The sequence below is a fragment of the Ranitomeya variabilis genome, chromosome 8, assembly GCF_051348905.1.
Source record: "Ranitomeya variabilis isolate aRanVar5 chromosome 8, aRanVar5.hap1, whole genome shotgun sequence".
NCBI lineage: Eukaryota > Metazoa > Chordata > Amphibia > Anura > Dendrobatidae > Ranitomeya > Ranitomeya variabilis.
In genome coordinates, this window is record NC_135239.1 from 203,425,005 (window position 1) to 203,452,237 (window position 27,233).

The 27,233-nt window shown below is 45.3% G+C and overlaps 1 protein-coding gene across 2 annotated transcripts in view; it reads left to right on the forward strand.

Annotated features, from left to right (window-relative positions):
- The window catches only part of CPNE9 (copine family member 9), a 262,960-nt gene that overhangs the window by 200,610 nt on the left and 35,117 nt on the right, over window positions 1-27,233 (forward strand). For both annotated transcript variants that reach the window (XM_077276307.1, XM_077276308.1), the window contains one exon: window positions 9,375-9,438. In XM_077276307.1, coding sequence (XP_077132422.1) covers window positions 9,375-9,438 — 64 coding nt within the window. The remainder of the gene's footprint in view (window positions 1-9,374; window positions 9,439-27,233) is intronic.

The window sequence follows — 27,233 nt, forward strand, 5'->3', positions numbered from 1 at the left end:
ACACCTACCAAAAACATTTGCACTCCACTGTACAATGGCAGAACTAGAATCCGATGGGCCCCGATGCAAAATTTGGACCTGCCCCCCCCACATGATGGTCGGATGTATGGGCCCTTGTAGCGTTCTAAATCCTATAAGGACATTATGTAGCAATCTCTCCAATCCTGTACTAATATTCCCCATCGTGGTCCCCGTCCTGGCATATATGCCTCTCATTCTGGGCCTCTTCCTGGTACATACAGTGCCTTGCGAAAGTATTCGGCCCCCTGGAACTTTTCAACCTTTTCCCACATATCATGCTTCAAACATAAAGATACCAAATGGAAATTTTGGGTGAAGAATCAACAACAAGTGGAACACAATTGTGAAGCTGAACGAAATTTATTGGTTATTTTAAATTTTTATGGAAATTCAAAAACTGAAGAGTGTGGCGTGTAATATTATTCTGCCCCTAATCTTTCAGTGCAGCAAACTCACTCCATAAGTTCACTGTGGATCTCTGAATGATCCAATGTTGTCCTAAATGCCTAATGGTGATAAATATAATCCACCTGTGTGTAATCAAGTCTCCATATAAATACACCTGCTCTGTGATAGTCTCAGGGTTCTTTGTGAAGCACAGAGAGCATCATGAAGACCAAGGAACACAACAGGCAGGTCCGTGATACTGTTGTGGAGAAGTTTAAAGCCGGATTTGGATACAAAATTATTTCCAAAACTTTAAACATCCCAAGGAGCACTGTGCAAGCGATCATATTGAAATGGAAGGCGTGTCATACCACTGCAAATCTACCAAGACCCAGCCGTCCCTCTAAACTCATCTCAAACAAGGAGAAGACTGATCAGAGATGCAGCCAAGAGGCCCATGATCGCTCTGGATGAACTGCAGAGATCTACAGCTGAGGTGGGACAGTCTGTCCATAGGACAACAATCAGTCGTACACTGCACAAATCTGGCCTTTATGGAAGAGTGGCAAGAAGAAAGCCATTTCTCAAAAAGATATCCATAAAAAGTGTTGTTTAAAGTTTGCAACAAGCCACCTGGGAGACACACCAAACATGTGGAAGAAGGTGCTCTGGTCAGAGGAAACCAAGATCGAACTTTTTGGCAACATTGCCAAACGATATGTTTGGGGTAAAGGCAACACAGCTCATCACCCTGAACACACCATCCCCACTGTCAAACGTGGTGGCAGCATCATGGTTTGGGCCTGCTTTTCTTCAGCAGGGACAGGGAAGTGGTTAACATTGATGGGAAGATGGATGGAGCCAAATACAGGACCATTCTTGAAGAAAACCTGTTGGAGTCTGCAAAAGACCTGAGACTGGGACGGAGATTTGTCTTTCAACAAGACAATGATCCCAAACGTAAAGCAAAATCTACAATGGAATGGTTCACAAATAAACGTATCCAGGTGTTAGAATGGCCAAGTCAAGAGTCCAGACCTCAATCCAATCGAGAATCTGTGGAAAGAGCTGAAAACTGCTGTTCACAAACGATCTCCATCAAACCTCACTGAGCTCGAGCTGTTTGCCAAGGAAGAATGGGCGAGAATTTCAGTCTCTCAATGTACAAAACTGATAGAGACATACCCCAAGCGACTTGTAATCGCAGCAAAAGGTGGCGCAACAAAGTATTAAGATAAAGGGGCCGATAATATTGCACGCCCCACTTTTCAGTTTTTGAATTTCCACAAAAACTTAAAATAACCAATAAATTTCGTTCAACTTCACAATTGTGTTCCACTTGTTGTTGATTCTTCACCAAAAATTTACATTTGGTATCTTTATGTTTGAAGCAGGATATGTGGGAAAAGGTTGAAAAGTTCCAGGGAGCCGAATACTTTCACAAGGCACTGTATATCCCCCATCCTGGTATATATGCCTCTCATCTGGGTCTCATCCTGGTATATATGTCCCTCTTCCTGGTCTATATTCATAATTGTATTAGCGGCTAGTTTATGTCTAGTTTTTGGTGTTTCTTAATTTGTTTTTCATTTGCTTCGTATTCTTCTTTTATTTTGCACCTTTTATTGACCTGTTTTTGTTTATATTTTGCTATCTTTGTGGCCAGGTATGGGGTTTCAAGATGTTTTCAGCCGATATGTACGTCTGCAATTTTTGCAAAAGTGCAACATTTGTGATATTTTAGCTGTAGAATGTTTCAAAGAAAGATAAAAGACAAAAATAAAGAGCATTTTTGGTTTTGGCGCAAAATTCATGAACCACGTGCGCTATTTTGAAGAATTTTGCACATTCACATCAACAAATATTCCAAAACAAAAGAAGTATAGTGACTTAAAAGCAGTATGTATGTGCAAATGATGCCGTTATGGGCAGTATGTACAGGTCCTTCTCAAAAAATTAGCATATAGTGTTAAATTTCATTATTTACCATAATGTAATGATTACAATTAAACTTTCATATATTATAGATTCATTATCCACCAACTGAAATTTGTCAGGTCTTTTATTGTTTTAATACTGATGATTTTGGCATACAACTCCTGAAAACCCAAAAAACCTGTCTCAATAAATTAGCATATTTCACCCGTCCAATCAAATAAAAGTGTTTTTTAATAACAAACAAAAAAACCATCAAATAATAATGTTCAGTTATGCACTCAATACTTGGTCGGGAATCCTTTGGCAGAAATGACTGCTTCAATGCGGCGTGGCATGGAGGCAATCAGCCTGTGACACTGCTGAGATGTTATGGAGGCCCAGGATGCTTCAATAGCGGCCTTAAGCTCATCCAGAGTGTTGGGTCTTGCGTCTCTCAACTTTCTCTTCACAATATCCCACAGATTCTCTATGGGGTTCAGGTCAGGAGAGTTGGCAGGCCAATTGAGCACAGTAATACCATGGTCAGTAAACCATTTACCAGTGGTTTTGGCACTGTGAGCAGGTGCCAGGTCGTGCTGGAAAATGAAATCTTCATCTCCATAAAGCATTTCAGCCGATGGAAGCATGAAGTGCTCCAAAATCTCCTGATAGCTAGCTGCATTGACCCTGCCCTTGATGAAACACAGTGGACCAACACCAGCAGCTGACATGGCACCCCACACCACTGACTGTGGGTACTTGACACTGGACTTCAGGCATTTTGGCATTTCCTTCTCCCCAGTCTTCCTCCAGACTCTGGCACCTTGATTTCCGAATGACATGCAAAATTTGCTTTCATCAGAAAAAAGTACTTGGGACCACTTAGCAACAGTCCAGTGCTGCTTCTCTGTAGCCCAGGTCAGGCGCTTCTGCCGCTGTGTATGGTTCAAAAGTGGCTTTACCTGGGGAATGCGGCACCTGTAGCCCATTTCCTGCACACGCCTGTGCACGGTGGCTCTGGATGTTTCCACACCAGACTCAGTCCACAATCTTCCTCAGGGTCCGGTCACCTCTTCTCGTTGTACAGCGTTTTCTGCCACATTGTTTCCTTCCAACAGACTTACCATTGAGGTGCCTTGATACAGCACTCTGGGAACAGCCTATTTGTTGAGAAATTTCTTTCTGGGTCTTACCCTCTTGCTTGAGGGTGTCAATGATGGCCTTCTTGACATCTGTCAGGTCGCTAGTCTTACCCATGATGGGGGTTTTGAGTAATGAACCAGGCAGGGAGTTTTTAAAAGCCTCAGGTATCTTTTGCATGTGTTTAGAGTTAATTAGTTGATTCAGAAGATTAGGGTAATAGGTCGTTTAGAGAACCTTTTCTTGATATGCTAATTTATTGAGACAGGTTTTTTGGGTTTTCAGGAGTTGTATGCCAAAATCATCAGTATTAAAACAATAAAAGACCTGACAAATTTCAGTTGGTGGATAATGAATCTATAATATATGAAAGTTTAATTGTAATCATTACATTATGGTAAATAATGAAATTTAACACTATATGCTAATTTTTTGAGAAGGACCTGTATGTGCAATTCTGTGCACTATGTGGCATTATTATTTATATTTATTTTATAGATATAAAGCCATAATCCCAGACAGGTCCATACCTTAGTTTTATTAAAGATTTGTAGCTACATGTCTAGGAATTTTGTTTTTGTGCATCTATACATCATTATATACACCACTATATATATTACACTTTTTCTGCAAAGCATTCCACAGGAATGTCCACCATTGTTTCATTTTACAGGCAAATATTCTTTGATGATTAATTTTCTTAATATATGAGCTTCATTTTGACTTATACGAAACTCCAAACCCCGTCTATAGATGTAGAGTTAAATTATAACATTCTGGCTACCTGCAGCCACCACTAGAGGGAGCTCACTGTAGACTGTGTTATTATTGAGTTCAATGTATAATCTGTATACAGTAAGCTCCCTCTAGTGGCGGCTGCAGGTAGCCAGAATGTTATTATTTAACTCTATGTCTTTGCAGGGAATTTGGAGCACTGTTTCATAAAAAAAATAGCTCTGATGGTTACATAGTTGTATTAAAAAATATTTAAACTAGGAAAAAAAAATAGTTTTTAAAGGTTGGGTTTAATGTATGCAAATAAGCGGATTTTTCACCTATGTATTAGAAAAACATAAATATAACCAATATCATGATATTAAAGGGGTTGTACCAAGTTTGGAAGTCATCCGCTGTCCATAGAATAGGGGATAACTTCCTGATTGCTGGGGTTCCGGCTGCTGGTATGACCACCAATCAAGATGTGAATGGAGTCGTGGTCGACCATGCTTAATGCCACTTAATGGGAGAGCTGAAGACCAGCTCATCCCTATGTGCCAGGAACCACGTTCCTTCGCTGCCATAAGAGGATGGACAACGTGCGCAGGTCAATAAGGATTCCGATGCGCTGGGACGGCGCATCCATTCCTGGAGAAGATTAGGTCATTAGTCTATGAAATGCCCATTTCTCTCCTGGCGTCCGCTTATTTTATATATTTTCCTCCTTTGCTAATGAACTGTCACACATTGTTATTTTTTGGGGGGGTTTTTTTGCGAATGCAATTCGTAGCCGCTCGTCCCCCAGCGCCAATGCTAATGAGCTCCTGGCTTAGGTGGCACGAGATATTCCCTGTGATTTAGGCTGGGCGACAGACGCTCAATTTGTTCGGCCCCTGGACACCTGTCTTATTAAGGGTCTGGTTTGCATAGTGATGGAATCTGCCGGGGGTCTCCATCACACAGATATAGAGAGCTCTCTGTATCCCGCATTGCTGCAGTGTCGCCCCCTTTCTAAGTAAGGCTTGGATTCAAGTCATCCAAAAAAATCTTGCATAGGTGATCATTAAAGGGGTTATTGCATTGGTTTGGCTATTTTAAAGCATTTTATAGTGTTTCTAGCATAAAACGTTATGCTTGGGTCAGCTTTAGGCAGAATCAGTATCCTTCCCCCTCTGGCAGCTGACACTAATGTTCCATCTTACTTCCCCTACAGAAGGAGTTTTCTCAGCTATACTGCCATATTAATACAGAGTTTTTGCTCGTTTCCTGACAAGCAGGAAAGCAAAGCTCCTGTTATTGACTGCTTTACAATGATCTCTAGATCTGGCTACGGGGAGAATGACTGCACACGTGTGTCCCGCGGCACTCAGCTCATGGACATGCACACTGCTATACACTAAAAACCATCATGTGGCGCCATAGTATGTAAGCAAATGTCAGAGTGCTTTATAGGATCATTTTTTACAGCATGTAAATGGCAGATCCATAGTATAAAGAGAGTATGATATTTAATGTTGGGGCCGCCCCTTTTAATATAGTGCCATGGTCATAATTTTATGGAGCCTAGCCTAATGCATCTTGCATGAACTGCTAAACTGAGGGAGGAAGTGAGAACTGGTCTGTAGTCAATTCATACTCTGATGCACCAACAAATACTACGATGCCACTTAGGATGGCGCTGTGTCTGGTAAACAAAGAATAGGAAGTGCCATGATTCAGTTCCCCACTGATCTGAGATTGATGGCCTATTCCAAGGACAGAGAGGTCAGAGTACAGGGATAATACACACAGCGATGTCACAGTACAGGGATAATACACACAGCGATGTCACAGTACAGGGATAATACACACAGCGATGTCACAGTACAGGGATAATACACACAGCGATGTCACAGTACAGGGATAATACACACAGCGATGTCACAGTACAGGGATAATACACACAGCGATGTCACAGTACAGGGATAATACACACAGCGATGTCACAGTACAGAGATAATACACACAGTGATGTCACAGTACAGGGATAATACACACAGCGATGTCACAGTACAGAGATAATACACACAGTGATGTCACAGTACAGGGATAATACACACAGTGATGTCACAGTACAGGGATAATACACACCGTGATGTCACAGTACAGGGGATAATGCACACAGTGATGTCACAGTACAGGGATAATACACACAGCGATGTCACAGTACAGAGATAATACACACAGCGATGTCACAGTACAGAGATAATGCACACAGTGATGTCACAGTACAGGGATAATACACACAGTGATGTCACAGTACAGAGATAATACAGTGATGTCACAGTACAGGGATAATACACACAGTGATGTCACAGTACAGGCATAATACACACAGTGATGTCACAGTACAGAGATAATACAGTGATGTCACAGTACAGGGATAATACACACAGTGATGTCACAGTACAGGGATAATACACACAGTGATGTCACAGTACAGGGATAATACACACAGCGATGTCACAGTACAGGGATAATACACACAGTGATGTCACAGTACAGAGATAATATACACAGTGATGTCACAGTACAGTGATAATGCCCACAGTGATGTCACAGTACAGGGATAATACACACAGCGATGTCACAGTACAGAGATAATACAGTGATGTCACAGTACAGGGATAATACACACAGTGATGTCACAGTACAGGGATAATACACACAGTGATGTCACAGTACAGAGATAATACACACAGTGATGTCACAGTACAGGGATAATACACACAGCGATGTCACAGTACAGGGATAATACACACAGTGATGTCACAGTACAGGGATAATACACACAGCGATGTCACAGTACAGGGATAATACACACAGCGACGTCACAGTACAGAGATAATACACACAATGATGTCACAGTACAGGGATAATACACACAGTGATGTCACAGTACAGGGATAGTATTCAGTAATGTCACAGCAGAGAAATAATAAACACAGTGATGTAACTTAATAATAATAATCTTTATTTTTATACAGCGCCAACATATTCCGCAGCGCTTTACAGGTTGCACACATTATCATCGCTGTCCCCGATGGGGCTCACAATCTAGAACAGTAGAGGAATCATGCTTGCAGCGATGTCACTGTTCTGTTGAGGTAGCGCAGGTTTTGTCCACCTTGATTGGGGGCATTGTTGTATTGGGGTCTTATGATTTCTGTGCACACCCCTGACTATATCCAGTTCATAAAGCAAAAAAGGTTTATAGTTGGAGTTTTGCCCGGACCCCACCTATAATTTGCAAGTTCACCCCAACATGTGAAAAGTATCATGAATGCTAATATATGTATATGCGGGGGAAAAAAACACACCCGTTTCCTAATCCTGGAGACCCCTTTAAAGAAGACCTTTTACTGGATGTTTTTTATTCACACTGAGATTCTGAAGAGCTTTTCTTTTTCTTCTGTGCCTCTCTGTTTTAAAGTTATGCCCCCCCGATAATAATGCCATAACTTTTCACTTCAACCAAGTGGGCGTGTACCACAGAACTTGCCTTTGGGTTTTGCTGTGCTTTGATTGGCCAGCAATAGAAGAAAAAAGCGAATGCCCCCAGAGCAGTTCTGTGGTGCACGCCCAGTTGGACAAAAGGAAAAAATGTTGAAATTACTACTGGGATCTGGGGCAGTGAAACTTTGGAGCAGACAAGGAAAAAGCGTTGGGTAATCAGTGGAGCGGCGCCAGCTGGAGGAGATACTCCAGCGAAAGGTCCTCCTTAAACGGGTTGTCCAGGATTAGGAAACAGGTGTTTTTTTTTCTGAAAGTATCAAGAATCACATCCCATTCCCATTTTAGTCCATTGAGATGAGTTACAATACCAGACGCAGCCTGCGGGTCATAGTGGCGCTGTCTCTACAATACCAGACGCAGCCTGCGGATCATAGTGGCGCTGTCTCTACAATACCAGACGCAGCCTGCGGGTCATAGTGGCGCTGTCTCTGCAATACCAGACGCAGCCTGCGGGTCATAGTGGCGCTGTCTCTACAATACCAGACGCAGCCTGCGGGTCATAGTGGCGCTGTCTCTACAATACCAGACGCAGCCTGCGGATCATAGTGGCGCTGTCTCTACAATACCAGACGCAGCCTGCGGGTCATAGTGGCGCTGTCTCTGCAATACCAGACGCAGCCTGTGGGTCATAGTGGCGCTGTCTCTACAATACCAGACGCAGCCTGCGGGTCATAGTGGTGCTGTCTCTATAGTACCAGACACAGCCTGCGGGTCATAGTGGCGCTGTCTCTACAATACCAGACGCAGCCTGCGGGTCATAGTGGTGCTGTCTCTACAGTACCAGACACAGCCTGCGGGTCATAGTGGCGCTATCTCTACAATACCAGACGCAGCCTGCGGGTCATAGTGGCGCTGTCTCTACAATACCAGACGCAGCCTGCGGGTCATAGTGGCGCCGTCTCTACAATACCAGACGCAGCCTGCGGGTCATAGTGGCGCTATCTCTACAATACCAGACGCAGCCTGCGGGTCATAGTGGCGCCGTCTCTACAATACCAGACACAGCCTGCGGGTCATAGTGGCGCTATCTCTACAATACCAGACGCAGCCTGCGGGTCATAGTGGCGCCGTCTCTACAATACCAGACACAGCCTGCGGGTCATAGTGGCGCCGTCATCTGGAGGTTGTAAGACATTTGATCTAGGATGCGATGAACCGTGAGCCCCGATAACGAGGAGGAATTGGGGTTGGACCTCGCAATGTTCTTCTGGCGGCTTTGGGTAAATTAGAAGTAAAGAAGTCACAAATAAGGATTTATTCTGGAGGGAACCAGGGAAATCTTCACCCATTTGAAGAAAGTGTAATAAATGAGGAGCGATGACGCCGAGGTCCGCGGGTAAAGTGGAGGAGAACGTTCCCGGCTTTTCGGCCCAGATTCTATTGCATTTTCTCTGATGCGTTTGTCATTTACGCCTAACAAGCTTTAAAGGGGCAGCAGTAAACCTTCGAGGGGCCGCACAGACAAACAGTAATTGCATGTCTTCTGTACCACAATGGCCTTACACCTCAATCTGTCATCCTTTCTGGGTCTCTATGAGAAATAGAAATCAGCTGTCGCTGTTGATAAATGATCGCGTTTCACTCTCTTCTTTTCTCTTTTTATTTATGTATTTCTTTTTTTTCCATTTCTCACCCAGGGGGATTCCAGGAAAGAAATGTGGGAACATAATCTTATCAGCGGAGGAGCTCAGCAATTGTCGGGTTTGTATACATTTTTCTACACATTGTAACAAAAGAGCAGCACATCGCCGCTGCACTGGTAATGGATGTGTCTGTTATCAGTACAGTAACTATATTTTTCTATTGATCTAACGCTTCTACTACGAAAGAAGAATCAACTTTCAGAATAGCAGAATTTAAAAATTTTCAACAATATTGTATCTAAATATGCATCTCCATGGTAACAGACAACAAACAAACCCCGTGTAGTCTGATCCTGCCGTCATGCTCCTTTCCATCCGTCCTCTACAGAGACATTAGGTACAATAGCAGGTAGTAGGGGACAGATCAAATTGAAGGGAGTATAAATGTAGGGTCAGACTATGAAGGGTTGTTTGTTGCCATGGAGACACATAGGTCCGCATGGCAGCTGCAGGCACAAAGTGGTAGAAGACTGATTGCAAAGCTGCAACTATTTTTTTATTATTGTAGATGCATTGGAGCAATAATTAAAAATGGTGGACGATTGTCTGAATTCACAGCTCCCTGCGTATACGTCAATTATATCCATAGACCACATCACCCAATGGAGACCAAAAGAGAGTCCCCAGCTGCACTATTCTGTACCAGAAATGGGAACCTGACCCATTGTAAGTCATTGGGATCCATCCTGATCCATGTTAGGACTAGGGAGCGAATGATCTCTGGAGATCACCAAGAGAAGTAACGTCTGTTGTGAATTCTGCTCTTGGGCTCCTCCGGTGGTTGTTGGTGGTAGTGCAGTTGTCTTGGGGTTGTAATCCGGGCAGGTGTTTCTGCTGATTGCAGCTCTATTAGGTATTTAGGTGTGCAGGATCCATGAGTCCATGCCAGTTGTCCATTGTACTTGGAGGGATTGCATCTCTCTCTGGCTCCTCATGCCCTGCTACCAATTCAGCCAAGATAAGTGTCTGGTTTTTTGTCTCTGTGCACACATGCAGTGTGCTTTGCAATTCAGTGCAATTTATTGTGTTTTTGTCCAGCTTAGACTTTGTTTGGATTTTTCAGTCATGCTGGATTCTCAGGAGATGCAGATATACTTTCTATATCTTTAGTTAGATGTGGAATATTTGTATTATCTGCTGTGGATGTTTTTAGGATTTTAATACTGACCGCTTAGAATTCTGTCCTATCCTTTTCTATTTAGCTAGAAGTGCCTCTTTTGCTAAATCCTGTTTTTCTGCCTGCGTGTGTCTTTCCTCTTATACTCACAGTCAATATTTGTGGGGGGCTGCCTATCCTTTGGGGTTCTGCTCTGAGGCAAGATAGAATTCCCATTTCCATCTATAGGGGTATTTAGTCCTCCGGCTGTGTCGAGATGTCTAGGACGTGTTAGGTACATCCGACGGCTACTTCTAGTTGCGGTGTTAGTTTAGGGTTTGCGGTCAGTACAGGTACCACCTACTCCTGAGAAAGTCTCTCATGCGGCTCCAAGGTCACCAGATCATAACAGTACAACTGGCCAACAATGAGTTAAATGCATCTCAGAAGAAGGGAAGAAAGAGCCATTTTTTTTTTCTGTAGCCTGCTTGGTCTTTTCTTCCCTCTTTTCCTCTGGGTGACTGAGGAGTCTTGTGCTAGCATGGATGTTCTGGGATTAGTTTCTCGTGTAGACCAGCTTGCTGCTAGGGTACAGGGTATTTCTGATTATATTGCTCAGACTCCGCTCTTAGAGCCTAGGATTCCTACTCCTGATTTGTTTTTTGGGGACAGGTCCAAATTTTTGAGTTTTAAAAACAACTGTAAACTGTTTTTTGCTCTGAAGCCTCGTTCCTCTGGTGATCCCATTCAGCAGATTAAAATTGTCATCTCCCTGCTGCGTGGCGACCCTCAGGATTGGGCATTTTCCCTGGAATCTGGGAATCCTGCCTTGCTTAATGTAGATGCCTTTTTTCAGGCTCTAGGATTATTATATGATGAACCAAATTCTGTGGATCAAGCGGAGAAGACCTTGTTGGCCCTGTCTCAGGGTCAAGAAGCGGCTGAATTGTATTGTCAGAAATTTAGAAAATGGTCTGTGCTGACTAAATGGAATGAGGATGCTTTGGCGGCAATTTTCAGAAAGGGTCTTTCGGAATCTGTTAAAGATGTTATGGTGGGGTTTCCCACGCCTGTTGGTCTGAGTGATTCTATGTCTCTGGCCATTCAGATCGATCGGCGCTTGCGGGAGCGTAGAACTGTGTGCGCTGTGGCGTCGTCCTCAGAGCAGAGTCCTGAGCCTATGCAGTGTGATAGGATTCTGTCTAGAACGGAACAACAAGGATTCAGACGTCAGAATAGGTTGTGTTTTTATTGTGGCGACGCTTCTCATGTCATTTCAGTCTGCCCTAAGCGTACAAAGAGAATCGCTAGTTCAGTTACCATCGGAACTGTACAACCTAAATTTCTGTTATCTGTGACCTTGATCTGCTCATTGTCGTCATTTTCTGTCATGGCGTTTGTGGATTAAGGTGCCGCTTTGAACTTAATGGACTTTGAATTTGCCAGGCGTTGTGGTTTCCCCTTGCAGTCTTTGCAGAACCCTATTCCTTTAAGGGGCATTGATACTACACCTTTGGCTAAAAATAAACCCCAGTTTTGGACACAGGTGACCATGTGCATGGCGCCAGCCCATCAGGAAGATTGTCGTTTTCTGGTGTTGCATAATTTGCATGATGCTGTTGTGCTGGGGTTTCCATGGTTGCAGATACATAATCCTGTGTTGGATTGGAAGTCTATGTCTGTGACTAGTTGGGGTTATCAGGGGGTTCATAATGACGTTCCTGTGATGTCAATCTCCTCTTCCTCCTCTTCTGAAGTTCCAGAGTTCTTGTCTGATTTTCAGGATGTATTCGATGAGCCCAAGTCCAGTTCTCTTCCACCGCACAGGGACTGTGATTGTGCTATTGACTTGATTCCAGGCTGTAAGTTTCCTAAGGGCCGACTTTTCAACCTGTCTGTGCCGGAACATACCACCATGCGGAGTTATGTTAGGGAGTCTTTGGAGAAAGGGCATATTCGGCCATCTTCTTCACCGTTGGGAGCAGGTTTTTTTTTTGTTGCTAAGAAGGATGGCTCCTTGAGACCCTGTATTGATTATCACCTCTTGAATAAGATCACGGTCAAGTTTCAATACCCTTTACCTTTGCTTTCCGATTTGTTTGCCAGGATTAAGGGGGCTAGTTGGTTTACTAAAATTGACCTTTGGGGGCATATAATCTTGTTCGTATTAAGCAGGGTGACGAATGGAAAACTGCGTTTAATACGCCCGAAGGCCATTTTGAATACCTTGTGATGCCATTTGGGCTCTCTAATGCTCCATCTGTTTTTCAGTCCTTCATGCATGATATCTTCCGGACTTATATTGATAAATTCATGATTGTATATTTGGATGACATCTTAATTTTTTCCGATGATTGGGAGTCTCATGTGAAGCAGGTCAGGATGGTATTTCAGATCCTTCGTGATAATGCTTTGTTTGTGAAGGGGTCTAAGTGTCTCTTTGGAGTGCAGAAGGTTTCTTTTTTGGGCTTCATTTTTTCTCCCTCATCTATAGAGATGGATCCGGTTAAGGTTCAGGCCATTCATGATTGGATTCAGCCCACATCCGTGAAGAGCCTTCAGAAATTTTTGGGCTTTGCTAATTTTTATCGCCGTTTCATTGCCAACTTCTCCAGTGTGGTTAAACCCCTGACCGATTTGACGAAGAAAGGCGCTGATGTAACGAATTGGTCCTCTGCGGCTGTCTCTGCCTTTCAGGAGCTTAAACGCCGATTTACTTCTGCCCCGGTGTTGCGTCAGCCAGATGTTTCTCTTCCGTTTCAGGTTGAGGTTGACGCTTCTGAGATTGGGGCAGGGGCCGTTTTGTCTCAGAGGAATTCTGATGGTTCCTTGATGAAACCGTGTGCCTTCTTTTCCCGTAAGTTTTCACCTGCTGAACGCAATTATGATGTCGGCAATCGGGAGTTGTTGGCTATGAAGTGGGCGTTTGAGGAATGGCGACATTGGCTTGAGGGAGCCAAGCACCGTATTGTGGTCTTGAGCGATTATAAAAATCTGATTTACCTCGAATCTGCCAAACGGCTGAATCCTAGACAGGCTCTATGGTCCCTGTTTTTCTCCCGTTTTGATTTCATGGTTTCGTATCTTCCGGGTTCTAAGAATATTAAGGCTGATGCCCTCTCTAGGAGTTTTTTGCCTGATTCTCCTGAGGTACTTGAGCCGGTCGGCATTCTGAAGGAAGGGGTGGTCCTTTCTGCCATCTCCCCTGATTTGCGACGGGCTCTTCAGGAGTTTCAGGCTGATAAACCTGACCGCTGTCCTGTGGGGAAACTGTTTGTTCCTGATAGATGGACTAGTAGAGTGATTTCTGAGGTTCACTGTTCTGTGTTGGCTGGTCATCCTGGTATTTTTGGTACCAGAGATTTGGTTGGTAGGTCCTTTTGGTGGCCTTCTTTGTCACGGGATGTGCGTTCTTTTGTGCAGTCCTGTGGGACTTGTGCGCGGGCCAAGCCTTGTTGTTCCCGTGCTAGTGGGTTGCTTTTGCCTTTGCCGATCCCTGAGAGGCCCTGGACGCATATTTCTATGGATTTTATTTCAGATCTTCCGGTTTCCCAGAGGATGTCGGTTATCTGGGTGGTTTGTGACCGGTTTTCTAAGATGGTTCATTTGGTGCCTTTGCCTAAATTGCTTCCTCTTCTGATTTGGTTCCGTTGTTTTTGCAGCATGTGGTTCGTTTGCATGGTATTCCGGAGAATATTGTGTCCGACAGAGGTTCCCAGTTTGTTTCTAGGTTTTGGCGGGCCTTTTGTGCTAAGCTGGGCATTGATTTGTCTTTTTCTTCCGCATTTCATCCTCAGACAAATGGCCAGACCGAGCGAACTAATCAGACTTTGGAAACTTATTTGAGATGCTTTGTGTCTGCTGATCAGGATGATTGGGTGTCTTTCTTGCCATTGGCCGAGTTTGCCCTTAATAATCGGGCTAGTTCGGCTACCTTGGTTTCACCCTTCTTTTGTAATTTTGGTTTTCATCCTCGTTTTTCTTTGGGGCAAGTTGAACCTTCTGATTTTCCTGGTGTGGATTCTGTGGTTGACAGGTTGCAGCAGATTTGGGCCCATGTGGTGGACAATTTGGTGTTGTCTCAGGAAGAGGCTCAGCGTTTTGCTAACCGTCGTCGGTGTGTTGGTTCCCGGCTTCGGGTTGGGGATTTGGTCTGGTTGTCTTCCCGTCATGTTCCTATGAAGGTTTCTTCCCCTAAGTTTAAGCCTCGGTTTATTGGTCCTTATAGGATTTCTGAGATTATCAATCCGGTGTCTTTTCGTTTGGCCCTTCTGACCTCTTTTGCCATCCATAATGTTTTCCATAGATCTTTATTGCGGAAATATGTGGTGCCCGTTGTTCCCTCGGTTGATCCTCCTGCTCCTGTGTTGGTTGATGGGGAGTTGCAGTATGTGGTTGAGAAGATTTTGGATTCTCGCTTTTCGAGGCGGAGGCTTCAGTACCTTGTCAAATGGAAGGGTTATGGCCAGGAGGATAATTCTTGGGTTTTTGCCTCTGATGTCCATGCTGCTGATTTGGTCCATGCCTTTCATCTGACTCGTCCTGATCGGCCTGGGGGCTCTGGCGAGGGTTCGGTGACCCCTCTTCAAGGGTGGGGGGTACTGTTGTGAATTCTGCTCTTGGGCTCCCTCCGGTGGTTGTTGGTGGTAGTGCAGTTGTCTTGGGGTTGTAATCCGGGCAGGTGTTTCTGCTGATTGCAGCTCTATTAGGTATTTAGGTGTGCAGGATCCATGAGTCCATGCCAGTTGTCCATTGTACTTGGAGGGATTGCATCTCTCTCTGGCTCCTCATGCCCTGCTGCCAATTCAGCCAAGATAAGTGTCTGTTTTTTTGTCTCTGTGCACACATGCAGTGTGCTTTGCAATTCAGTGCAATTTATTGTGTTTTTGTCCAGCTTAGACTTTGTTTGGATTTTTCAGTCATGCTGGATTCTCAGGAGATGCAGATATACTTTCTATGTCTTTAGTTAGATGTGGAATATTTGTATTATCTGCTGTGGATGTTTTTAGGATTTTAATACTGACCGCTTAGAATTCTGTCCTATCCTTTTCTATTTAGCTAGAGGTGCCTCTTTTGCTAAATCCTGTTTTTCTGCCTGCGTGTGTCTTTCCTCTTATACTCACAGTCAATATTTGTGGGGGGCTGCTTATCCTTTGGGGTTCTGCTCTGAGGCAAGATAGAATTCCCATTTCCATCTATAGGGGTATTTAGTCCTCCGGCTGTGTCGAGATGTCTAGGACGTGTTAGGTACATCCCACGGCTACTTCTAGTTGCGGTGTTAGTTTAGGGTTTGCGGTCAGTACAGGTACCACCTACTCTTGAGAAAGTCTCTCATGCGGCTCCAAGGTCACCAGATCATAAACGTCCAACCAAAAATTTCCTCCGGTAGAAGGAGAAATGTAGCATTAGAGGCTCCTAATTCACATAAATGGCTGAGCACATAGTACCATGGCTACCTCTGCAACCCCTATACATCTGCAGCTGCTACACTTGTGGCTACCTCTACACCCCCTACACCCATGGCTACCACTGCACCCCATACATCCGTGGCTACTTCTACACCCCCTAAACTTTTGGCTACCTCTTCAACTCTTATACCCAAGGCTACTTCTGTGATCCCTACACTTGTGGCTATCTCTGCCACCTCTACACCTGTGACTACCTATGCAACCCCTACACCCATGGCTACCTCTGCAGCCAATACACTTGTGGCTACTTCTGCAACCCCTACACCCATGGTTATTTCTCCTCCCCTACAGCCATAGATATTTCTACACCCCCTACACATGTGGCTACCTCTGCAACCTCTATACCCATGGCTATTTCTTCACCCCCTACACCATGGCTAACTCTGTCTGCACCCAATATACATGTGCCTACCTCTGTCCCCCTACTTCCATGGCTACCTCTGCACCCCTTAACACCCATGGCTACCTCTGCACCCAATATATCTGTCACTACCGCTGCTACCTTACATCTGTGGCTACCTCTGCAACCCCTACACTCATGGCTACTTCTGCAACCCCTACACCCATGGCTACCTATACACTCCCTACACTTGTGGCTACCTCTGCAACCCCTACACCCATGGCTACCTATACACTCCCTAAACTTGTGGCTACCTCTGCAACCCATACACCTGTTACTACCTTTGAAACCCCTACACCCATGACTACCTCTGCAGCCAATACACTCGTGGCTACTTATGCACCACTACAGCCCCTACACTTGTGGTTACCTCTCCAACCCCTACACTTGTGATTACCTCTCCAACCCCTACACTTGTGGCTACCGCTGCAACCCCTACACTTGTTGTTACCACTGCAACCCTTACACTTGTGGCTACATCTGCAGCCCCTACGCTTGTGGTTACCTCTGCAGCCCCTATGGAGCGCCCCCAGACGCAGGGCCACGGGGTACTCGGTACAGGGCCTCTCTGTCTCAGTTCTGGGGTTGTCACGGTGGCTAGACCCGGTCCGTGACCCTGCTAAGGGGCGCCCAATAAAAGGTGTGATGATGGTGCGTGGTGCAGTTCGCGGTGAATAACGAGGACACAGGGTTGCAGTCTCTTTACCTCTTTACTGAAGGCTTCAAGATCCTCAATCCGGAGTACGGTTAACAGGGCTGTCTGAGACCGGCTGGTCCGATGGCACCTCCAGAGTTCCCTTTGCAGGTGGAAATCTGTGCCTTCCTTCTAGCGCCTGTGTGTTGTAGTACTTCCCTGCTGAGCACCACGGGATAGTCCTCACAACTGTTGTGTCTGTTTCTGATGTTCTTTCCCACAACTTATGTCTGTTCTGATGTTCTTCTCCGTCCCCCAGATGATATAGATAGGACGCACCTGTATGACGGGTAGGCCTGGAGTTCTTCCGGGACCCCAGTGACGCCCCTCTCCCACAGTTGCCCCCTATGTCTGCTTAGGTGATTTAGGTGAGACAGCCAACCTATAATTAACTGTCCTGCCGTTGGTTTGAAGTAAGGCCTGGAGCTCAATACTTCCTCGGCGTTCCGGCCACCGGCTACGCGCCTCAGTAGGATGTTGCCTCGATCTTACAGCACGACTCCTACTGGTGTTATCTCCTTTTTGCTGTGATCTCGTTTCTCACTCTTCACAATAAACCCCGCTTCTTGTCCTTTCTTGAGATACCACCGCAATGTAGTGGAGGCGCGGTTCCTTAATGTTCTCTCTTGTTCGCTAGGCCTCTGTCAGGATCCCACCCCTGACAGGGACCCCCCTGAATCTTCCCCTGCAACACCCTCTGCCACAGGATGTTGCCTGGTTCCAACCCAGTCAGCTTCTGTCCAACTTTCTATCCAACCCCCAGTTTTACCAGACTGTGAGGAGTGGCCTAATACATAGTACCCTTAGCTCCCCCTGGAGGCCAGACTGTGAAGTGTATTGGTGTCTGTGATACCTGGTCAGGTGAACTCCTTCAGTGCCATCAGACGTACCATAGCCCCCCTTAGCGGCGGAGCATCAGTACTGCAACGACAAGGACTCTGGGGCGCTGCCCCTACACTTGTTGTTACCTCTGCAACCCCTACGCTTGTGGTTACCTCTGCAGCCCCTACACTTGTGGTTACCTCCCCAACCCCTACGCTTGTGGCTACCGCTGCAACCCCTACACTTGTTGTTACCACTGCAACCCTTACGCTTGTGGTTACCTCTGCAACCACTACGCTTGTGGTTACCTCTGCAACCCCTAGGCTTGTGGTTACCTCTGCAACCCGTACGCTTGTGGTTATTACTGCAACCCTTACGCTTGTGGTTACCTCTGCAACCACTACGCTTGTGGTTACCTCTGCAACCCCTAGGCTTGTGGTTACCTCTGCAACCCGTACGCTTGTGGTTACCTCTGCAGCGCCTACGCTTGTGGTTACCTCTGAAGCCCCTACGCTTGTTGTTACCTCTGCAGCCCCTACGCTTGTGATTACCTCTGCAGCCCCTACGCTTGTGGTTACCTCTGCAACCCATACGCTTGTGGTTACCTTTGCAGCCCCTACACTTGTTGTTACCTCTGCAACCCCTACACTTGTGGTTACCTCTGCAACCCCTACACTTGTGGTTACCTCTGCAACCCCTACAATTGTGGTTACCTCTCCAACCCCTACAATTGTGGTTACCTCTGCAACCCCTACACGTTTTGTTACCTCTGCAGCCCCTACACTTGTGGTTACCTCTACAGCCCCTACACTTGTGGTTACCTCTACAGCCCCTACACTTGTGGTTACCTCTGCAACCCCTACACATGTTGTTACCTCTGCAACCCCTACACTGTTATGACCTGGTGGTTAGGAGCACCCGAAGTGACCTGATGGTTAAAACAGAAAACCTGGGACAAGCTCTGAGGAAGTGGTAACTCTACTGACCGCAATCCCTAATCCTATCACACACACTAGAAATAGCCGTGGAGCGTACCTAACTCTCCCTAGATGCCTCTTCACAGCCTAAGAGCTAACTACCCCTAAAGATAGAAATAGCAGCCTACCTTGCCTCAGAGAAATTCCCCAAAGTAAAGGTAGCCCCCCACAAATATTAACTGTGAGTTAAGAGGGAAGTGACAAACACAGGAATGAAACAGATTTTAGCAAAGGAGGCCGAATCTTCTCTAGAAAGACAGAGGATAGGAAAGGGAACTATGCGGTCAGTATAAAAAACTACAAAAACCACGCAGAGTGTGCAAAAAGACCTCCACACTGATTCACGGTGTGGAGGTGCAGCACTGCACCCCCAGAGCTTCCAGCTAGCAAGGGAATATCATAATAGCAGGCTGGACTGAAACATAGCATGTACTGAAAAATATATTCAAAAAACCAATGAACAGCAAATGACTAGCAAGGACTTAGCTTCTGCTGGAGTAGTCAGGTCATCTGAGAATTCCAAGAGAGATCTGAACCAGTACTGAGACATTGACAGCTGGCATGGACTAACGACCTGGGCAGAGTTAAATAGGGAAGCCAGCAGCAGCAATAAACGAGGGCAGCTGAGAAAGCCAACCTCAAAGATCAGCAGTTCCACTCAAAGCCACCAGAGGGTGGCCAAGGACAGAACTCACCAAAGTACCATTCACGACCACAGGAGGGAGCCCGAGAACGGAATTCACAACAGTACCCCCTTTTGAGGAGGGGTCACCGAACCCTCACCAGAGCCCCCAGGCCGATCAGGACGAGCCAAATGAAAGGCACGAACCAAATCGGCAGCATGGACATCGGAGGCAACAACCCAGGAATTATCCTCCTGACCATAGCCCTTCCATTTACCAGGTACTGAAGCTTCCATCTCGAAATACGAGAATCTAAAATCTTCTCCACCACATACTCCAACTCCCCCTCAACCAACACCGGAGCAGGAGGATCAACGGAAGGAACCATAGGCGCCACATATCTCCGCAACAACGACCTATGGAACACATTATGGATGGCAAAAGAAGCTGGAAGGGCCAAACGAAACGACACAGGATTGATAATTTCAGAAATCTTATAAGGACCAATGAAACGAGGCTTGAACTTAGGAGAAGAAACCTTCATAGGAACATAACGAGAAGACAACCAAACCAAATCCCCAACACGAAGTCGGGGACCAACACAGCGACGGCGGTTAGCAAAACGTTGCGCCTTCTCCTGAGACAACGTCAAATTGTCCACCACGTGAGTCCAAATTTGTTGCAACCTGTCCACCACAGAATCCACACCAGGACAGTCAGAAGGCTCAACCTGCCCTGAAGAAAAACGAGGATGAAAACCAGAATTACAAAAAAAAGGCGAAACCAAAGTAGCAGAACTAGCCCGATTATTAAGGGCGAACTCGGCCAATGGCAAGAAGGTCACCCAATCATCCTGATCAGCAGAAACAAAGCATCTCAGATAGGTTTCCAAGGTCTGATTGGTTCGTTCGGTTTGGCCATTTGTCTGAGGATGGAACGCTGAAGAAAAAGATAAATCAATGCCCATCTTAGCACAAAAGGACCGCCAAAACCTAGAAACAAATTGGGAACCTCTGTCCGACACAATGTTCTCCGGAATGCCATGCAAACGAACCACATGCTGAAAAAATAATGGAACCAAATCAGAGGAGGAAGGCAATTTAGGCAAGGGTACCAAATGGACCATCTTAGAAAACCGATCACAAACCACCCAGATGACAGACATCCTTTGAGAGACAGGAAGATCAGAAATAAAATCCATGGAAATATGTGTCCAGGGCCTCTTCGGGACAGGCAAAGGCAAAAGCAACCCACTGGCACGAGAACAGCAAGGTTTGGCCTGAGCACAAGTCCCACAGGACTGCACAAAAGAACGCACATCCCGTGACAAGGAAGGCCACCAAAAGGACCTGGCAACCAAATCTCTGGTACCAAAAATCCCAGGATGACCAGCCAACACTGAACAATGAACCTCAGAAATAACCCTACTAGTCCATCTATCAGGGACAAACAGTTTCTCCATTGGGCAGCGGTCAGGTCTATCAGCCTGAAACTCCTGCAGCACCCGCCGCAAATCAGGGGAGATGGCAGACAGAATCACCCCCTCTTTAAGAATACCAGCCGGCTCAGGGACTCCCGGAGAATCAGGCAAAAAACTCCTAGAAAGGGCATCAGCCTTCACATTCTTAGATCCCGGAAGGTATGAGACCACAAAATCGAAACGGGAGAAAAACAGTGACCATCGAGCCTGTCTAGGGTTCAACCGCTTGGCGGACTCGAGGTAAGTTAGATTCTTGTGATCAGTCAGGACCACCACGCGATGTTTGGCTCCCTCAAGCCAATGTCGCCACTCCTCAAATGCCCACTTCATAGCCAACAACTCCCGATTGCCGACATCATAATTACGCTCGGCAGGCGAAAACTTTCTAGAAAAGAAAGCACACGGCTTCATCAAGGAGCCATCAGAACTTCTCTGACACAAAACAGCCCCTGCCCCTATCTCAGAAGCATCAACCTCGACCTGAAAAGGGAGCAAAACATCTGGCTGACGCAACACAGGGGCCGAAGTAAAATGATGTTTAAGCTCCTGAAAGGCCTCAACGGCCGCAGGGAACCAATTCACCACATCAGCGCCTTTCTTCGTCAAATCAGTCAAAGGCTTAACCACACTAGAAAAATTAGCGATGAAGCGACGGTAAAAATTAGCAAAGCCCAGGAACTTCTGAAGACTCTTCACAGATGTAGGTTGAGTCCAATCATAAATGGCCTGAACTTTAACAGGATCCATCTCGATAGTAGAAGGGGAAAAAATGAAGCCCAAAAAGGAAACCTTCTGAACTCCAAAGAGGCATTTAGAGCCCTTCACAAACAACGCATTAGCACGAAGGACCTGGAACACCATCCTGACCTGCTTTACATGAGACTCCCAATCATCTGAAAAGACCAAAATATCATCCAAATATACGATCATGAACCTATCCAGATACTTCCGGAAGATGTCATGCATAAAGGACTGAAACACAGATGGAGCATTAGAAAGCCCGAATGGCATCACCAGGTACTCAAAATGGCCCTCGGGCGTATTAAATGCTGTTTTCCATTCATCGCCCTGTTTAATATGCACAAGATTATACGCCCCTCGAAGGTCAATCTTGGTAAACCAACTAGCCCCCTTAATCCGAGCAAACAAATCAGACAACAGAGGCAAAGGGTACTGAAATTTGACCGTGATTTTATTGAGAAGGCGGTAATCTATACAGGGTCTCAGAGAGCCATCCTTCTTGGCCACAAAAAAGAACCCTGCTCCCAACGGCGACGAAGACGGGCGAATATGCCCTTTCTCCAAGGACTCCTTTACATAACTCCGCATAGCGGCATGTTCTGGCACAGATAAATTGAACAGTCGGCCCTTAGGGAACTTACTACCAGGAATCAAATTAATAGCGCAATCACAGTCCCTATGAGGAGGTAGGGCACTGGACTTGGGCTCATCAAATACATCCTGGTAATCTGACAAAAACTCAGGGACTTCAGAAGGAGTGGAAGAAGAAATTGACATCAAAGGAACATCACCATGTATCCTTTGACAACCCCAACTAGACACAGACATTGATTTCCAATCCAGTACTGGATTATGAACCTGTAACCATGGCAAACCCAACACAACAACATCATGCAAATTATGCAGCACCAAAAAGCGAATATTTTCCTGATGTGCGGGAGCCATGTACATGGTCAGCTGAGTCCAGTACTGAGGTTTATTCTTGGCCAATGGCGTAGCATCAATCCCCCTTAAGGGAATAGGACTCTGCAAAGGCTCTAAGGAAAAACCACAGCGCCTGGCAAACTCCAAGTCCATCAAGTTCAGGGCAGCACCCGAATCCACAAATGCCATAACAGAGTAGGACGACAATGAGCAAATCAGAGTAACAGATAAGAGAAATTTAGGCTGCAAAGTACTAATGGTGACAGACCTAGCGAACCTCTTAGTGCGCTTAGGACAATCAGAGATAGCATGAGAGGAGTCACCACAGTAAAAACACAGCCCATTCTGACGTCTGTGTTCTTGCCGTTCAGCTCTGGTCAAAGTCCTATCACATTGCATAGGCTCATGCCTCCGCTCAGAGGACACCGCCAAATGGTGCACAACTTTGCGCTTGCGCAAACGCCGATCAATCTGAATGGCCAAAGACATTGACTCATTCAGACCAGCAGGCTTGGGGAACCCCACCATAACATCCTTAAGGGCTTCAGAAAGACCCTTTCTGAAAATTGCCGCCAGGGCACACTCATTCCATTGAGTAAGCACAGACCACTTTCTAAATTTCTGGCAATATACTTCTGCCTCATCCTGACCCTGACATAGAGTCAGCAAGATCTTTTCTGCCTGATCCACAGAATTAGGTTCGTCATAAAACAATCCAAGCGCGAGAAAAAAATGCATCCACATTAAGCAATGCAGGATTTCCTGGCTCAAGGGAGAATGCCCAGTCTTGCGGGTCACCACACAACAAATAAATAACAATCTTTACTTGCTGAATGGGGTCACCAGAGGAGCGGGGTTTCAGAGCAAGAAAGAGTCTGCAATTATTTTTGAAATTCAAAATTTTAGATCTATCCCCAGAAATCAAATCAGGAATTGGAATTCTAGGCTCTAACATCGGATTCTGAACTACATAATCTTGAATACTCTGTACCCTAGCAGTGAGTTGATCCACACAAGAGGACAGACCTTGAATATCCATATCTACACCTGAGTCCTGAACCACCCAGAGGTTAAGGGGAAAAGAAAGACAAAACAAGCTGCAAAGAAAAAAAAATTGACTCAGAATTTCTCTTATCCCTCTTTTGAGATGCATTAACACTTTGAAGGCCAGCTGTACTGTTATGACCTGGTGGTTAGGAGCACCCGAAGTGACCTGATGGTTAAAACAGAAAACCTGGGACAAGCTCTGAGGAAGTGGTAACTCTACTGACCGCAATCCCTAATCCTATCACACACACTAGAAATAGCTGTGGAGCGTACCTAACTCTCCCTAGACGCCTCTTCACAGCCTAAGAGCTAACTACCCCTAAAGATAGAAATAGCAGCCTACCTTGCCTCAGATAAATTCCCCAAAGTAAAGGTAGCCCCCCACAAATATTAACTGTGAGTTAAGAGGGAAGTGACAAACACAGGAATGAAACAGATTTTAGCAAAGGAGGCCGAATCTTCTCTAGAAAGACAGAGGATAGGAAAGGGAACTATGCGGTCAGTATAAAAAACTACAAAAACCACGCAGAGTGTGGAAAAAGACCTCCACACCGACTCACGGTGTGGAGGTGCAGCTCTGCACCCCCAGAGCTTCCAGCTAGCAAGGAAATATCATAATAGCAGGCTGGACTGAAACATAGCATGTACTGAAAAATATATTCAAAAAACCAATGAACAGCAAATGACTAGCAAGGACTTAGCTTCTGCTGGAGTAGTCAGGTCATCTGAGAATTCCAAGAGAGATCTGAACCAGTACTGAGACATTGACAGCTGGCATGGATTAATGACCTGGGCAGAGTTAAATAGGGAAGCCAGCAGCAGCAATAAACGAGGGCAGCTGAGAAAGCCAACCTCAAAGATCAGCAGTTCCACTCAAAGCCACCAGAGGGTGTCCAAGGACAGAACTCACCAAAGTACCATTCACGACCACAGGAGGGAGCCCGAGAACGGAATTCACAACACTACACGTGTTGTTACCTCTGCAACCCCCACACGTGTTGTTACCTCTGCAGCCCCTACACTTGTGGTTACCTCTGCAACCCCTACACCCATAGCTACGTCTGCAATCCCTAAAACCTGCTGCTATCTCTGAAATTTCTAAAAACCTGTGGCTTCCACTGCAAACCCTGCACCCTCCTTCTCTTGTAGAGGAGGAATTTAAAAAACAACTTGAGAAATTTTCCTCTCGATCGCACAGTGTTTTCATCCTGTTCAGATTATTTTCTCCTTCACCTGTAAAGTAGAACAGAAGGTAAATCTTTGTGTTTCTCCTCTGATACATGTTGAAGCTTTGGGGAAAGGATTTTGATTGAAAATCCTCCAAGCTTTAGTTATTCCAATCAGTGATCAGGGACTTCACAGAGTACGGCGGGGCCGCCATCTTGGCACAATGTGATGCTGTGATTGCCTGGCTGATGCACTGCAAGGTGCTGCTGCTCCCAGCAATTATCGTCAGCCGCGTTACTTCTCCATCAGCTACATGTTAATTGCTGAAGTGCAACAGTAACGAACCGGCAATCAGCGGAAAAGACGGGGATCACACTGCAGATTTCACCGTTCAGTCTGATATTTAGTAAAGTCTGAGTTTTTACAGCGTTGGACTGAAGGTTGAGCCAACTTTTGTTCATGGGTATCAATTTTGGGACAAATAAAGGAGACATTACTTTTGGGGAAATTTTTTTTTTTCACTGAACGGGCCTCGGCTGATGACGTATCTATAGGAAATCAAAGGGGCACATTGGTCACAGGGAACCCGAAGAGCCTTCTGCCATCAAGAGAGCAGCAGTATTAGAAAAGGACAATGCAATGGCTATAAAATGTATGCACATGTAGTATACATAAATAACAATGCCATACTATACACAAATAATTCTACTATAATGTATACACAAATATTCCTGCCATGCTGTACACTTAAATAATGATACCATAATGTATACACAAATAATACTGCCATACTGTACACATAAATAATGATACCATAATGTATATATAAATAATGCTACATTGCATATACATAAATAATGCTGGCATACTCTTCGCATAAATCATGATGCCTTACTATGCACATACACAATTCTACTATAATCTACACATGATAATGTAATGCTATACACATATATAATACTGCCATACTGTACACATGTATAATACTGCCATACAGTACAGATATAATACCTCCATACTATACACATATACAATACTGCCATATTTTACACCTGTATATTACTGCCATAATGTACATGTGTATATATATATATATATATATATATATATATATATACACATATTTAATACTTCCATACTATACACATATATAATACTGCCATACTGTATGCATGTATTATACTGCAATACAGTACAGATATATAATACCTCCATACTATACACATGTACAATACTGCCATACTTTACACATGTATATTACTGCCATAATGTAGATATATATAAAACTTCCATACTATACACTGTAGCATAGCGCCTACTACGTGTCTTGGGGAACACTCGCTTGGCAGCAGAATCAAAGCACTCGGGCACGGTTTTCTATCAAAAACAGTCTTTTCGGTTTATTTCACATAATGTAAACCACATCCACAGGAACTTGGTAACAGTTTGAACACAGTCTGCATATATTCATCTTTACCACAGTGCGTCTCTGACCCCAGTCAGCATTATACACGGTTTTCAGACCGTTACCCGTTGGCAACCTTTACGTGTTCCTGGACACCCCTTGGCCTCCGAGGTGCCCATACACAATGTCTCTTACTCTGACACCGGTCAGTGTCACACGGTTCCTTCCCGTTACCTGTTGGTGCCACACAGGTTTCCCGGATCCCTCTTCTCCACAGAGGTATCCATCAGACGTTTCTCACTCACACTGACTTCAGGTCAGTCCCAGGTCCTCAACACAGACCTCCCAGGTCTACAGTCTCCAGGTGCTTCCAGGACGACTCCACTCGCCGGAGCCTCCAACACCAACCGTCCGTGCTATGTCCAGCACGCAGGCTCTCCAGCCTGGAATGGTCACTGTGTGCTTCCAGGACGTCTGTCCCCACCTGGGACCGTCCAGCACACAGGCCACTTTGCAGTGTCCTGCCAGGACACACAGAAGTGTGTCCACCCTGACAGACACTTACCCACTAACACTCACATCCCACCATGTGCTCCACACACCTCCTTTACATAGGTGTAACCACAGCCAGGTACCTGCCACATGGCTAGTCAGGTGAGTGTGACATCACCACAGGTCCTTGCACACCATATATATGCCTCAATGCATATCTCAAGGAGCACACACACAGCGCCCCCTAGCTGCCACAGGGGTCGCTATACCACAACACATATATAATACTGTCATACTGTAAACATGAATAATGATATATGGTACTATACAAAAAAATAATAATGCCATACTATACACATAAACAATGCCACTATAATCTACACATATATAATGCAGCCATATTGTACACATGTAAAATACTTCCATACTATATAAATGTATGATACTATCATACTGTACAAATAAATAATGATGTCATACTAAACAGAACAAGAATGCTACCATGCTGTACACATAA